The sequence below is a fragment of the Nesoenas mayeri genome (genome assembly GCF_963082525.1).
Source record: "Nesoenas mayeri genome assembly, chromosome: 1".
Lineage (NCBI taxonomy): Eukaryota > Metazoa > Chordata > Aves > Columbiformes > Columbidae > Nesoenas > Nesoenas mayeri.
Window position 1 is genome coordinate 212,815,460 of NC_137541.1, and position 16,389 is coordinate 212,831,848.

At 51.2% G+C, this 16,389-nt stretch overlaps 1 protein-coding gene across 2 annotated transcripts in view; it reads left to right on the forward strand.

Annotated features, from left to right (window-relative positions):
• Positions 1–16,389, forward strand: part of CLPB (ClpB family mitochondrial disaggregase) — an 84,607-nt gene that overhangs the window by 21,239 nt on the left and 46,979 nt on the right. For both annotated transcript variants that reach the window (XM_080358795.1, XM_080358796.1), the window contains exons 4-5: positions 5,720–5,823; positions 11,393–11,521. In XM_080358795.1, coding sequence (XP_080214921.1) covers positions 5,720–5,823; positions 11,393–11,521 — 233 coding nt within the window. The remainder of the gene's footprint in view (positions 1–5,719; positions 5,824–11,392; positions 11,522–16,389) is intronic.

Below are 16,389 nucleotides of genomic sequence, written 5' to 3' on the forward strand. Positions count from 1 at the left end.
TTATCAGATTGAACCCTCAAAATGTGCTGTCAGCACAGCTGAAAGCGCCATTGGACTCCTCAGCTCTTTGACAAGAAGCGCTATGGGCCACATGTGCTTCCAGACAGATCCAGGTATCTGCAGAGAACTCTGAATGAGCTGCCTGAGGTGAAAGGAGTGAAAGAAGCCAAGAGCATAACGGTACCTGGGGTACGTGAGGAAGAGCGACCAGAAGGTCAAGAGAGATTAATCCTCCCCCTCTGCTGCCCTGTGAGGCCCCATCTGCAGAACTGGGGCCAGTGCTGGGCTCCCCAGGTCAAGAAGGACAAGGAATCACTGGCGAGAGTCCAGGGAGGGACACAAAGATGCTGAGGGGTCTGGAGCATCTTTGTGATGAGGAGACACTGAGAGAGCTGGGGCTGCTGAGCTGGAGAAGAGAAGCTGAGAGGGATGTGATCAATGATCAATATGTCAGGGTGGGTGTCAGAGGATGGACCAGACTCTGTTCAGTGGTGCCCAACGCCAGGGTGAGGGGCAACGGGCACAGACTGAAACACAGGAGGCTCCATCTGAACATGAGCAGAACCTTGTGTGCTGGTAGGTGCCAGAGCCTGGCCCAGGCTGCCCAGAGCGGGTGTGGAGTCTCCTGCTCTGAGACATTCAAACCCCCTGGGATCCTGTGTGATCTGCTCTGTGACCCTGCGTGAGCAGGTGGGTTGGACTGGATGATCTCCAGAGGTCCCTTCAACCCCAACCACACTGTGATTCTGTGAGAAAAGTCCCACGGAACAGATGTATGTACCTAATATAGGTTACTAGATGGCACCAGTTAATCACGTCATTGCCTATAGACAGAAAACAGGTTGCCCTTTGCTGTAAGTCTCAGAATGCACCCACCGGACTATGACTGTGCGTGGCGTTATTACCAGTATAAACCATCTGCACAGCAGCTTCGATGCACAAAATCAGGATCGGTGTGGAAAAGGCACAAGTCCCAGCAATCTGCACCAAGGTGGAGAGCGAGATGCTTCTCGACTGGACCGTGCTGTGCCAAGCTCTGCCGGTTCTGGCTCCACACGCAACCCTCTGACCCACAGCTCTTCCATCTACAGAGAGAGAGAGAAGGGCAAGTGGAGCTAAAGCACAGCGAGGAGTCGCTTGTCATCGGTCATTGCCAGGAGGAAGGTTTTGGGAAGCAGAGGTGAGACCACACCTGGAATCTTGTGTCCAGTTGTGGCCCCTCAGTTCCAGCAGGACAGGGAACTGCTGCAGAGAGTCCAGCGCAGCCACCAAGATGCTGCAGGGAGTGGAGCATCTCCCGTGTGAGGAAAGGCTGAGGGAGCTGGGGCTCTGGAGCTGGACAAGAGGACACTGAGGGGTGACTCATTCACGGGGATCAATATGGAAAGGGGCAGTGTCAGGAGGATGGAGCCAGGCTCTTCTGGTGACAACCAATGATAGGACAAGGGGTAATGGGTGCAAACTGGAACACAGGAGGTTCCACTTAAATATGAGAAGCAGCTTGTTCCTGGTGAGGGTGGCAGAGCCTGGCCCAGGCTGCCCAGGGGGTTGTGGAGTCTCCTTCTGTGCAGACATTCCAACCCGCCTGGACACCTTCCTGTGTAACCTCATCTGGGTGTTCCTGCTCCATGGGAGGATTGCACTGGATGAGCTTTCCAGGGCCCTTCAACCCCTGACACTCTGGGATTCTGTGAAAGGTAAAGAGATCCAGACCTGAAGATGGAGGGGGAAGGAGAAGGGGTGTGCAAGATGTCAGAGCCGCAAATATCAAATGAAGAAGAGGAGTCAATGTGGGGAAGAGCTGAGAGGAATTGGAGGCTAAAGCCCCTGATTACAGGGCAGGTATAAACATACTCCTGGGGAGGCGCATCATCTGAGACAAAAGAAATGGAGAACAAGGGCTGGAGTGCCCACAGCAGCTCTCCCCAGCCCTCCTGCGCCTGCGGAGCTGTACAGAGAGTTAAGATATAACCACACAGGAGATCTCAGAGAATCATTGTGGTTGGACAAGACCCTCAAGATCATCAAGTCCAACCATAACCTAAATGTGACATTAACCCATGTCCCTGAGATCTCGGATCTGTGGCTTCTCCTTGAGCTCGGGGCAGCCGTGTATAAAATCACTTGGAGGTGTTTGCATTTTGCTGATAACTCCCAGTCATGGTGATCACCAGACTTCTTGGTTCACCTACTCCAGCTGCCAGTGTGTGGGTTCAGCACCTCTCCTGACACGGCCCCTGTCGCATCCAGCCCCCTCGTCATTGATTTCCCCACCCCCTGGGTGGTACGTAGGTATTTATTTATTTAATGATATGTTGGTCCAGCCATTAAAAGCAGAAAGCACTTTTTCCAATCGATCGAACTGCCCGGCGAACTTCAGTTAAGCGTTGCCCTCTGACTCATCACCAGAGTCAGTTTAGATTTGTATTCGTGCTGATGAATAGGCTCTGCCTCTAATCTAATGAAAACTTGAGCAGCAAATGAAAACTCAGCGTGTTGAGGCTGTTGAGCACAGGTGAGTTATGGGGTGAAACCTGCCTACTGGACCTGCTCAAGTTTTCCATCGCGTCCCTCTTGGTGTCTGGGGTCCTCAGCACAGGACACACATGGAGCTGCTGGAGAGGGGCCAGAGGAGCCACAGCAATGATGCGAGGCTGGAACAGCTCTGCTGGGGACAGGTGAGAGAGTTGGGGTGTTCAGCTGGAGAACAGAAGCTCCAGGGAGACCTTAGTGCGGCCTTTAAAGGGGCTGAGAAGAAAGATGGAGACAGACTTTTGAGCCTGTTGTGATAGGACAAGGGGTGATGGTTTTAAACTAAAGGAGGGAGATTCAGGCTGGATATGAGGAATTGTTGCCCCGAGGGTGGTGAGAGCCTGTCCCAGGTTGGCCAGAGAGGTGGTGGATGAACCATCCCTGGAGACATCCCAGGCCAGGCTGGACGGGGCTCTGAGCACCCTGAGCTGGTGAAGATGTCCCTGCTCATGGCAGGGTGGGCACTGGGGGAGCTTTAAAGTCCCTTCACCCCAAACTATTCTGTGATTCTATGATTCTATGACTACTAGACCATGCTTTGCGACTGTCATCTGATTTTCCAAGTCCCTTACTCATTCCAATGACATTCACGTGCTCAATGCTGACGAGCGGTTACTCTATGTTTTGATGGTGCTGTTCGCTCTCCTAAAGGCTCATTTGCTTCAGTGTCCCATTACCTGCAAATTGGCTGCGTACGATCGATAGTTGTGATTCCAGAATGTCTGGCCAGTGCAGAAGTGCCCAGAGGGGACAACACATCCCAAAAGCGGGAGGTGAGATGGAAAGATGCTGGGAGAGGGAGGCTGAACGTGCAGCGCCTTGTTCTCAAACCAGTGAGTGCTTCCTACAGAGCTGGATCGCAGCCCCAAATGGGTCCAGTCTTCGGGAACACCACATTTCCCACTAAGAGATGATATCTGAGCGTATTAAACTGGAGCCTCCCAGCTACGTGATGAGCTAAGGGAATGTTTCTTATCACTGGGGAAAATGCTGTGGAGGGTCATTAATGGAGCAGAGCGGTTCTGGCATCATCTCCATCTTCCACTCTTAGGCCACCTTGCCTAAATTCAGGCTGGTTGGAGAGGTTTGAGTGATAGAGTGAGCTCATCTATGATGAGAAGCTTCTTAGGGCTTTCCATCCCCCATTGCTGACGTCAGACAGTAGGTGAGATGATCCCCCCTCCTTAGTACCAGGCCTAACCCACCCGATATCTGACTTGACCATAACTGTGCAACTCAATCCATTCGAGAAGATCAGAAACGGCCTCAAGTTGCTCCAGAGGAGGTTGAGGTTGGATGTGGGGAACAATTTCTTCCCCAAAGGGCTGTGGGGCATTGGAACAGGCTGCCCAGGGCAGTGCTGGAGTCACCATCCCTGGAGGGTTGGACAGACGGACATGAGGTTCTCAAGACATGGGGCAGTGCCAGGGGTGGGGAACGGATGGACTTGATGATCTTGAGGGGCTTTTCCAACCAAAATGGCTCTGTGATTCCATGATTCAGCGTAACATGCTCCTGACTACACCGAAGAAAGATCGTAGGTGGTCGTTGCTGTTTGACAAATAAGATCCATCTCAACCTAAATATTTTAGAATTTTAAAATATAGCTATAAATGAGCTCTTGGATCACATAGGAGATGGCAAGAGGGTCTCCTGGCTCCCAGCCCGTGCTTTGCTCGCTCCAAGTCACTTTGTGAGGAGCGTCCCCGTGCCGGTAAGGAGCTGGCCTCTGGTCAAAGCATAAAATAACCACCTTTTATTCCGCTAATGCGTTTATGGAGTAAATGGGAGAGGAGCTTCAGTGACATTCTAAATGCGACTTGACAAGACACAGCCTGCAGATACGTGTCCGTCAGGCTGCGGCGCACGGCGCTGTCAGCCCGTGAGCCGTGTCAGCGCTGATGAATGCTAACGAACGAGTTACTGTCTGGTGCTCATGGAAAGCTTCAACCCTACAAAAAAAGCAAAAAAAAAAAAGAATCAAGCGGCTTCAAGCTGCTTTTGGAGCTTTGAAATCTAATTTGGCCTGACAAGCGTTTGGGTGTTGGCGGTGGAGATGGAGAATTTCCACACAAAACCACGTGTCGGTGTGTCCTGCTGCAGCGTGTTGGGAACGTCGCAGGTCTGGAGACCAAAAACCTCATCCCAGCACATGGGAGAGTTGCCGTGTGGGATGTTCTGCTCGTGTTGCTGGTGTCAGGGAACACGCGGCCTGAGCTTGATGGGACATCTGGAGCATCTTTGTGATGAGGAGACACTGGGAGAGCTGGGGCTGCTGAGCTGGAGAAGAGAAGCTGAGAGGGATGTGATCAATGGATCAATATGTCAGGGTGGGTGTCAGAGGATGGACCAGACTCTGCTCAGTGGTGCCCAACGCCAGGGTGAGGCGCAACGGGCACAGACTGAAACACAGGAGGCTCCATCTGAACATGAGCAGAACCTTGTGTGCTGGGAGGTGCCGGAGCCGGGCCCAGGCTGCCCAGAGCGGCTGCTCTGAGACATTCAAACCCCCTGGGATCCTGTGTGATCTGCTCTGTGACCCTGCGTGAGCAGGTGGGTTGGACTGGGTGATCTCCAGAGGTCCCTTCAACCCAAACCACTCTGTGATTCTGTGAGTTATTTGGTGTCCTGCTTGTAGAACACGGTTAGAAACTGTGTATATAGAATCCGCTTAGCATGAGTCTGTTTGCTTGGCATAACTTCTGCAAGCTGGGACCTTTTGAAAGGGCTGTGGGGCATTGGAACAGGCTGCCCAGGGCAGAGTCACCATCCCTGGAGGGTTGGACAGACGGACATGAGGTTCTCAGGACATGGGGCAGTGCCAGGGCTGGGAACGATTGGACTCGATGATCTTGAGGGGCTTTCCCAACCCAAATGATTCTGTGATTCTATTCTGTGGATTATCCTTTTTGCTGAGTCAGGGTGGCCCTGGAGCCCAGATCTGCCAGGATCTGTCCCTGCAGTGTCACCCCTGTCCCAAGCGCCTCCCACATCCAATTGGTTTCAGAATATGTCGGTCCGATTGTTTCTGTTGAAATATTCAATTATTGTTGTTGATTTGACTTTCTTTCTCTAGCTGGGAATGTTTGAGGAGGCCTCGCTGAGCACCGTCTCCCTTCTCAGTCTCCAAAGGATTTTAATTACTCATTAGTTACCTCTGCCTTATTTTCCTTCTGATTTCTAACAGCGTGGTGAAGATCCTGCTCGCAGCGAATGCAGATCCAAACCTTGGAGACGATTTCAGCAGCGTCTACGAGACCGCCAAGGAGAAAGGCCTGCATTCTTTGGAAGGTAGGATGGTTTATGTGCACCCACCAGCGTTTGCTTTTCAGGTCCCAACATTTTCTTTCCTGACTTTGAAATGGAAATTTGACCTCATTTTTTTTTTAGAGTTAGCTTCAGCTTCCATTTAAATGCACAGGAGCTGATGGTACGTGGGTGAGTGTGTGTCTGAAGGTGGGAAAACATTATGTAGATGTTTATGGCAAGCAATCCTTCAACATTCTAGAGAGAACGTCATTTTATATAACCAAAAAATAACACAAAGTCATCAATAGGAGCATCGTCCCGTTGACCCATATGCAGGCACTTGCTGGGCGAGGAGGAGGGTTCACGGCAGCGTGTTGCACCAGTTGTCTTAGTCTAGATCTTACAAGCAGATCAAATCATACACTGATCAGTTTGGGTTGGAAGGGACCTTCAAAGGTTATCTAGTCCAGCCCCTGCTATGAGCAGGGACATCTTCACCAGCTCAGGTTGCTCAGAGCCCTGCTGTTTTTTCAGAGCGTTTTCAATTCCCCAGCCTGTTTCCACTTTTGATGATGATAAACGATGGTTAAATTTTCTTCCTTTTGTGATTAGCGATGGAATCTCAGGGGGGATTATCTGGATTCTCGGTGCCCGAAGAGGCCAGTTGCATGTTTTGGATCTGGGAAACAATTTCTTCCCCAAAGGGCTGTGGGGCATTGGAACAGGCTGCCCAGGGAAGTGCTGGAGTCACCATCCCTGGAGGGCTGGACAGACGGACATGAGGTTCTCAGGACGTAGGGCAGGGACAGGACTGGGGGAACGGTTGGACTTGATGATCTTGAGGGGCTTTTCCAACCAAAGTGATTCTGTGTTTCAAGGATGCTTCTGCTCCTGGGCTCAGGAACGCTGGTGGGACATGACCCCAGAAAAATGTCCCCGTTCCAGGAGCCTCTTCCCCATCCGACATGTTCCAGGTGTCCCTGTCACCCTGTCCACAGCTCAGCGTTCCTGGGACCTCCTGCATTTCTGTGCTTTGGCATTAACCCTTTTCCTACATGCTGTAAGGAGAAGATTGGAGGAAACCCCTGGTTGTGCAGAACCTCTCCTCGCCCTGCACCAACAAGGCCAAGTGCCGAGTCCTGCCCTTTGGCCGCAACAACCCCCTGCAGCGCTCCAGGCTGGGCACAGAGTGGCTGGAGAGCAGCCAGGCAGAAAGGGACCTGGGGGACTAATGGACAGGAAGCTCAACATGAGCCAACAGTGTGCCCAGGTGGCCAAGAAGGCCAATGGGATCCTGTCCTGTATCCAAACCAGCGTGGTCAGCAGGACAAGGGCAGTGATCCTTCCCCTGTGCTCTGCATTGGGGAGGCCACACCTGGAGTGTTGTGTTCAGTTCTCGGCCCCTCAGCTCAGGAAAGAGATTGAAGTGCTGGAGGGTCCAGAGAAGAGCAACAAGACTGGGGAAGGGACTTGAACACAAGCCCTATGGGGAGAGGCTGAGGGAGCTGGGCTTGTTTAGTCTGGAGAAGAGGAGGCTTAGAGCTGAGCTCAGCACTCTCTAGAACTACCTGAAGGGCAGTTCTAGCCAGGGGGGGATTGGGCTCTTCTCCCAGCCAGTCAGCAATAGGACAAGGGGCCATGGGCTTCAACTCTGCCAGGGGAAATTGAGGCTGGAGATGAGAAAGCAATTCTGTGCAGAGAGAGTGGTCAGGCATTGGAATGGCTGCCCAGGGAGGTGCTGGACTCACCGGCCCTGGAGATTTTTAAGCTGAGATTGGCCATGGCACTTAGTGCCATGATCTAGTCAATGGGCTGGAGTTGGACCAAGGGTTGGACTGGATGATCTCTGAGGGCTTTTCCAACCCAGTCCATTCTGTGATTCTGATCTATGGAGCCAACAACCCCACGGCGACATTACCCATGGGTCTTCCTGTGCTTTTCCCCTCACCGCTAAGAGCCAAAAGCTGCAGAAAATCTAACGCAGGTGCAATATTTGAACCTTTCATCAACCCCAGGTTGAGTGAAGAAGATGAATCAGCGCGGGGCCGCTTTTGACAGGGCGTTCTTTTATTTTTCAAAGCTCCGTGCTCTCATCCCTCACCGTAACCCACCCGCACCACAGACCTGCTCCTCGGCGGGAGCGAGAACTCGAATACATCAGCTGGCTGGAGCGGCGGATGCAAAATGCATGAAACAACATTAACAAAATGAACAATGGAATGCCAATACATAATGCATGTACAGAGACTTTATTTAAGACAAAGTATATCAACCAATGAAGTTAATTGTTTTTGTCTGCATTCATCCCTCTGTAATGTTATATATTTTTGGGGTGAAGAAAAGATAAGGCCACTCAGTAAGAAGTTGCATTAATTCTTTGGTTGACATGTTTTATTAAAAAGAATAAATTCAGTTGCATTTTTAAAAAGAGAGAGAGAGGGGGTGAAAACTGCCTTTGGTTTTGACTTTTTTTTTTTTCCCCCACCCATTTACATATTTCGTGTATAAATATTTTTTCATAAAAACATCCAAATCGAGAGGGTACGCTCCACAAACAGCACACAAAATATATTACAGACATTTATATGGATGGCAGGAAGGGAGACAGAGGGCTGAAAATTTCCAGGCACCCGGTGATTGATGGTAGACGAGGCTTCCCCTGACGCTTTATTGAGTTTCCGATGATTATCTCTCTCTGAGACATTTTTTACAGATGACGGCCGAGCTGTCACAACGGACCATGGGGGAAAAAACCCAACAATAATAACACTTTAATCTCTTTACTGCACTGCTCCCTAGTATCTCAGATTCATCTTCCCTGACGCACGCAGTTCATTATCCTGCTCCTCCCTGGGTAGGAAATGACGACAAATAAATAAATATACATACTCACCCTGGATGCTTGGAGAAAAGACCCAGGAAAGGAGAGGAGCCAGGGCATTAATTGATCTTCCTGCAGGTTCTGCGGTTCATTAGCTGGGTGAGGACGGCATCAGGTGTTCGCTGCGGGGGTTTTTTCTCTTCTGAACTTTGCGAATCCTGAGCTGGAAGGACCCACAGGATGATCGAGTCCAACTGCTGTCCCTGCAATGACAACCCCACAGGTCACCCCGTGTGTCTGAGGACAGTGTCCAGTCTCTTGTTGAACACTGTCAGGTTGGGGCTGTGACACCTCCCTGGGGAGCCTGTTCAGTGTCCAGCACCTCTGGGGGAAGAACCTTTTCTTCATGTCCCACTGACCCTTCCTGGCGCATCTTCTGCTGTTCCCTGGGCTCTGTCACCGGTCACTAAAGAGTTCGGCACCTTCCTTTCCTCCTTCCCTTAGGAGGAAGCTGTAACTGCGATGAGGTCTCCTCTCAGTCTCCTCTTCTCCAAGCTGAACAAACTCAGTGACTTCAGCCGCTCCTCACACATGTTTATAAATATATAAAGGGTGAGTGCCACGAGGATGGAGCCAGGCTCTTCTCGGTGGCAAACAATGATAGGACAAGGGGTAATGGGATCAAGCTGGAACAGAAGAGGTTCCACTTAAATTTGAGAACAAACTTCTTCTCAGTAAGGGTGACAGACACTGGCCCAGGCTGCCCAGGGGGTTGTGGAGTCTCCTTCTCTGCAGACATTCCAACCCGCCTGGACATGTTCCTGTGTGACCTCACCTGGGTGTTCCTGCTCCAGCAGGGGGATTGGGTTGGATGATCTTTTGAGGTCCCTTCCAATCCCAAACATACGGTGATACTGTGATACATCTTCCCCTCCAAATGCTTCACCAGCTTCATGGCCATTAACTTTCTAATGAATCATTCCCACTCTGGTGGCATCAAGGAATACACCTCCCGGAGCAGACTGTGCTGGTGGCTGAGCAAACATGGGATACAAACTCTAAAGTCCCAAAGAACAGCCATTTTCAGCATGAAACAAGCTGATAGATACGGACAAACTTTATTGCGGCCTTTCCGGACTTAAAAGGGGCCGAGAAGAAAGATGGGGACAGACTTTTGAGCAGGACCTGTTGGGATAGGACAAGGGGTGATGGTTTGAAACTAAAGGACGGAGATTGAGGCTGGATATAAGGAATGGTTGTCCCTGAGGGTGGTGAGAGCCTGGCCCAGGTTGGCCAGAGAGGTGGTGGATGAACCATCCCTGGAGACATCCCAGGCCAGGCTGGACGGGGCTCTGAGCACCCTGAGCTGGTGCAGATGTCCCTGCTCATGGCAGGGGTGGGATCTAAGTGATCTTTAAGGTCCCTTCACCCCAAACCATCTGTGATTCTATGTAGTATTTCAAGAAGAATTCCTGCTCTTAAATGGCAACTTCTCTCCATTCCTGTGTGGGGTGGAGGAGGCGGCTCCTGGTGCGATGAACACGTGGGCGATAGGAGCCACTTCAGCTCCCTTTGGGTTCATCATGACTTCAATCATCTCCTAAGTAATGAAAGAGAAAAGCGAGTGAAGGAATCTTCTGATCACATCGATCACTAGAGAAACAAAAAAAAGCCAAATCAATTCCCTTCACTATCCGCATTTTTCATCCTGTGCACAGTAAATTTGTCAGAGAAAGCACTTGAATTTTAACAGAACAATTAAGCAGCATTCTTCTCACATTACTAAATGCAAAATGTGAAAAATAAACATATATACAAGGTCGTACGACCTGTTTAAGTTTCCATGTAACGGAATAAGTTTAAAAAGTGAAGTGAGCTGTTTTACTACAATGACTTAATTTGCACTCGATCTTTAAAATATTGTCCCACACTGGTATCCCTTTGGACCCATGTTAATTACAAACAATGTTTTTGCAATTTATAGAATATATCTTTTAATCTTTGTTTAAAAGCGGAATTCCTATGGGCTTAACAGCTGGAATGGGTGGCACAGCTCCACTTGCACAACCAGAGACACACAGTCGGGTTTGAAACGCGACTCAAGCCATTCATTGTTGGTGTGATTTTTATTTGCTATGATTCTGTGACAGTAAAAGAGAGTGAAAAACACCAGAAAGGCAGAAATCTCTGTGTTCCCTGTTTGTGCTGGGGCCTGTCTTCGTTTTAATGGTGCGAGGAGTCTGTGGTTGGACCAGGGCACACAGTCTTCTCCTGGGCTTTATCCAGCCACCCTGCAAAGGGTGACACGGGGATTTGTGGAACCGTGTTATAAACACAGAATCATTTTGATTGGAAAAGCCCCTCAAGATCATCGAGTCCAACTGTTCCCCCAGCCCTGTCCCTGCCCCATGTCCTGAGAACCTCATGTCTGTCTGTCCAACCCTCCAGGGATGGTGACTCCAGCACTGCCCTGGGCAGCCTGTTCCAATGCCCCACAGCCCTTTCTGGGAAGAAATTGTTCCCACATCCAACCTCAACCTCCCCTGGCGCAACTTGAGGCCGTTTCCTCTGCTCCTGGCGCTTGTTCCTTGGGCATCTTCACCTCCACTGCTGCTCGGTGGAGTGGGGACAAGAGCCACCAGAACCCCGCACCGAGTTCCTGATGCTCTTCTGGAAGTGGCCAGCAGGCCCTTGACAACTTCCAGACCCATGGTGGTGGTCCGTGCTGCCGGCGCACGTCCAGACGAGCAGTTCTTAGCGTACTGAGCTTTTGTTGTTCTCCCCCCGCAGTGCTCGTAACCCGGGAGGACGATTTCAACAACCGCTTGAACATCCGAGCCAACTTCAAGGGCTGCACGGCTCTGCACTACGCGGTCCTGGCTGATGACTACGTGACGGTCAAACTGCTGCTGGATGGAGGTGGGTTCCGTAGCTCCAACCGCCTCTTGGGCCAGGAGCACTTTTTCTGAGTAATCCTAACCTGTCAAGCTCAAACAAGGACCAGATGCTGTCGTCGTCAGGATTAGATGTGATTTACTGTTTGCTTTAGTCTCTTTATTTTTTAGTGTCTGTGTTCCTATTAATCTCCAGTGGTTTTTCTCATGTAATTCTGGTGGCTGTTCTCATCTTAATCATTGAATCTTCCCTTTCTTCCTGCTGTTCAGTGGAGACGCATCCCCTGGTTTCTCTGTTCAGTATTTTGAACGATTCCCTCTCAGAATTTGTGCTCTGCTCCTCTGTCATATCCCATTTGTACTTGTGTGGGGTGGAATCGAGGAGACTCCGCTCTGCTGGGAATGGGTCTGTCTGGAGGCAAAGTAACGGAGTAATGGCCCCACGTGCAAGGGGTGAGAATCAACCACTGTTGGTACGTTGGCAGTGCAGCTCTAGAAATCAGCTTGTGCAGCTGCCAGTGCTCCTGGTGACATCACAGAATCATTTTGTTTGGGAAAGCCCCTCAAGATCGTCAAGTCCAACCATTCCCCCACCCCCGGCACTGCCCCATGTCCTGAGGACCTCATGTCCGTCTGTCCAACCCTCCAGGGCTGGTGACTCCAGCACTGCCCTGGGCAGCCTGTTCCAATGCTCCACAGCCCTTTGGGGAAGAAATTTTTCCCCACATCCAACCTCAACCTCCCCTGACACAACTTGAGGCCGTTTCCTCTTATCACTTGCTACTTGGGGAGAAGATGGCAGAGCCCGTCTTCTCATGGATCCTACGTTACCATCTTACTCACCGCTCTAGATTACACATCCATAGGGATACTTGAGGTTGCACTTGATCTTAAGGAGTTTTTCCAACCTAAATGATTCTGTGATACTGAAGAGATGATAATTCATAGAATTACAGAAGGGTTTGGGTTGAAGGGACCTTAAAGCTCCCCCAGTGCCCCCCCTGCCATGAGCAGGGACATCTTCACCAGCTCAGGGTGCTCAGAGCCCCGTCCAGCCTGGCCTGGGATGTCTCCAGGGATGGTTCATTCACCATCTCTCTGGGTACCTGGGCCAGGCTCTCACCACCCTCAGCGTAAAAAAATTCTGTGTAAAAAACGTGTAGGATTTACATCCATACTTTGGGTTGGAAGAGATGTCAGGAGGTCTCTAGACCAACTTCCTATTCCAAGCAGGACCAGCTGTGAGGCCAGACCAGGTTAACTGGGGCTTTAGCCATCCAGGACCTGAAACCATCCAAGCGTGGCCACTGCTCAACCTCTCTGGGCAACTGGTTGCAGCGCTGGATTGTCTTCATGGGCAAAACACTCAACAGCATGAGGGGAGGAAGAGAAGACGCCTTTAGCTGAGATGTGCTACCATGACAACAGGTTTTATATTTACCCTCCTGCTGATCTTCACCAGGATGACATTTGCGTCTGTATTATGGTCCAACCCAGAACCACGGTCTGCCAAACGTGATGATGCCGCTAAATCACCGTGCAGAGCTGGCCGGTGGCATTCTGCTTCCCTCCGGATTTGTGCCTTTTGTCCCTTATGCTCCTCCTGCGCCAACACTTCCAACTCCTCCCCGCAGGGTCACCTGGGGCAGCTCTGAATGAGCAAAACGCAGCAATTCTTTGCATGCTTTCAAGTGTGTGCTCACCAAAATCCTCCTGCGTGTCGCAGCTGAACGCTGCAGCCTGTCCCTGCGGCGCAGGTGCTGATTGTTCGTAAAAGTGTTCGGAATGTCATCATCTTCGTGGTGTGGGCGTCTCAGGAGGTCACTGCAGGGAAGCAAGCGGGCAGATCGGTCTATGTCAGGCTCATAGAAGGCTCATTCCTGAAGAAAACAACTAAAAGGATAATGGAGAGTAGCATCTGTGAAGGCCAAGCATCCCCACAAGGGATAAAGAAAAATAATTGTAGGAACATTGAACCTTGATACTCATCTATAGCGTATGCTCGTTGTCTTTCCCAAATAGAAAAATAAGAGTGAAAGGTTGAGATTCAATACCGCGGAATTCCACAGGTAACTCTGGGTCAGGGTTTGTCTCGTGGAGCCCGTCAGGTACCACAACCCTGTGTCTTGGCCATAAATTAACCCTAAAAAAAGGAGACAGTGAGAGAAAACCTGTGGCAATGAGGAAACGGCCTCAAGTTGCACCAGGGGAGGTTGAGGTTGGATGTGGGAACAATTTCTTCCCCAAAGGGCTGTGGGGCATTGGAACAGGCTGCCCAGGGCAGTGCTGGAGTCACCATCCCTGGAGGGTTGGACAGATGGACAGGAGGTTCTCAGGACATGGGGCAGGGACAGGGCTGGGTTATGGTTGGACTCGATGATCTTGAGAGGCTTTTCCAACCAAAATTATTCCATGATTCGATAATTCCCCTTCATGAGCGATGGGTTATGGACATGCAGAGCGGGATGGCGAGTGTGATGGGCTCAGTTGTTCCAGGCAGCGCAGTCGAACGCTGGTGTGGAAACGTCCCCATCACCGCAGGGCTGTGAGCAGATCTGAGGCGGGTGAGACTGTGGCCCTTGGGTGGTGTTTCACCTGTGGGGTGGTGTGAACCCCCACAGTAGTGTTTTTATCTCTAAAACCACCAAAAATACAGAGGAGTAGCCATGGGCACAGCAGGTGTGTCGTGGGCTTTGGGACGGTGATGGCAGAGCTGCCAGCAAGAGGCTGGGAGTTCGTCCTCAACAAACCTTAGAATCGGAGAATAGTTTGGGGTGAAGGGACCTTCCCAGCTCCCCAGTGCCCCCCCTGCCATGAGCAGGGACATCTTCACCAGCTCAGGTTGCTCAGAGCCCCGTCCAGCCTGGCCTGGGATGTCTCCAGGGATGGTTCAGCCACCACCTCTCTGGCCAACCTGGGCCAGGCTCTCACCACCCTCAGCAGCAAAAATCTTCTTTTCTTCCCTGTACCCTCTGGGGAAAAGCTGGAATAACATTTTTCCCAAAGATACCTGCTGCTTCTTTCTGCCTTTGGAAGTGCCCGTGCAGGACGTGTGTGTTCCCAGCTGTTTGAAAGCACTGAGGCAGCTGCTTGGTTATCGTACATACAGGTGAAATATGGGTGCAAATAAGTGAAGTTTCCCCTGGTATTTGGACTATAGTGAATTGCTCATTTCTAAATCTGTCCCCTGCTCAGCTCTCTGAGTGCTACTACAACACAGGCCTCTTTTAATAGAGAAAACTGATCTTGTTCAAGAGCTGTTTCTTATCTGTGCTGGAGCCGGCGTGGTCATTGTGAGCGACCACTTCTACTTGATGCCCACGGAGAGTTCTTTGTTCGTTACCTCGGAAGAACTCACTGAAACAAAAAAGCACATACAATCTGTAGGACTGTGTTTGTTTGAGTGCGATTGAAGGGGTTGTGCACCAAAATTCGTCTGCGCTAAAATGCGACCGTCGCTCATCACCGTTCTGTCCTTAACCCAGCCCCACGGAAATCCTTCTGGATGCAGATTCAGGAATGTGTTTCCGAGGGAGAATCATCGAACAGCCGTCCCCAATGTGAATCTCCGCTTGGTGCGTGGTGTGAAAGTCATTGTAGGATCCTGAGGCTGAGTTACAATGTTCTTCAGGTTAATCCATATTTGTCAGCCCATCCGCAACATCCACTTACACTCTGTGGTCACAGTTACGATGAAAATTTATGGTGATTTCCTCGCTAAATACATCTCCCCGCTTTGTCAGGTGAACTCAGGGAGCTGCTGCTATCCCAGCAGAGCCTTCCCTTCCCTTCCCTTCCCTTCCCTTCCCTTCCCTTCCCTTCCCTTCCCTTCCCTTCCCTTCCCTTCCCTTCCCTTCCCTTCCCTTCCCTTCCCTTCCCTTCCCTTCCCTTCCCTTCCTTTCCCTTCCCTTCCCTTCCCTTCCCTTCCCTTCCCAGTTTTCCACACCAGGACTCGATTTCACGATCGGTGCCTGATACGGGGTTTTTCATCCCATCGACCGGGGCCGTTCCCTCCTCCCGGTTCCCCGCGATAACAAAGCGTCGCTCCCCGCATCCTCGTTGGTATAATCTGCAATGAATACATGGCCGAAGGTCTCAGAAGTGGAGATCGAACACCTTTCAAAGTGTTCCTGCCCCCGGGGGCCCTTTGTGAAGACAATTTCCCCCCTCATCTCCTGTTTGCTGACGTGGAACAGGCTCCCCTTGCTCCCTCCCTTTGCCCTTCCCTACACCTGCCTTTTTACTAACTCTCCATTTACTCTCCCCAAAACACTTCCTTCTCTCGCTGCCCTGCCCTCGGGGCCAAAGCCATTAACCACCACGGCCCCTCTCTGCTAAAACAACCTCCCTGTTGCGCGGCCGGGTTTGTTTTTGAAGGGCGGCCCCGGCCGCTTGCCCCTCACCCCCCGTCCCTGGCCTTTTGTGACCCATTCAGTGACTCGCTTGACCCCTCTGGGACCTTTATCGCCCCGTGGTCAGCATGTGTGTGCCCAGCAGACCGCGAGACCGAGTCTCTGCTCTCTTGTCCTTGCCGGACAGTTGTCGGTGACATTTCACAGTCCCCTGACCTGAGCTGACACCGTCAATGCGGGTGTTTGTGGGAAGGAGCTGACGCCCACCCTGCACCGGGTGCTGCCGCCGGCGCGATCGATGCCGAGGGCTTTGTGCACGGCCTGGAGGAAGGACGGTGGGATCTGCAGCTCATCGACGATGGGAGTCTCTTCATTTTAATGGGAGCTTTTGTTATATCAGCATGTAAATCATGGAATTATAGAAACACAGAATCATTTTGGTTGGGAGAGAACCTCAAGATCATCAAGTCAAACTGTCCCCCAGCCCTGGCACTGCCCCATGTCCTGAGAACCTCATGTCCGTCTGTCCAGCCCTCCAGGG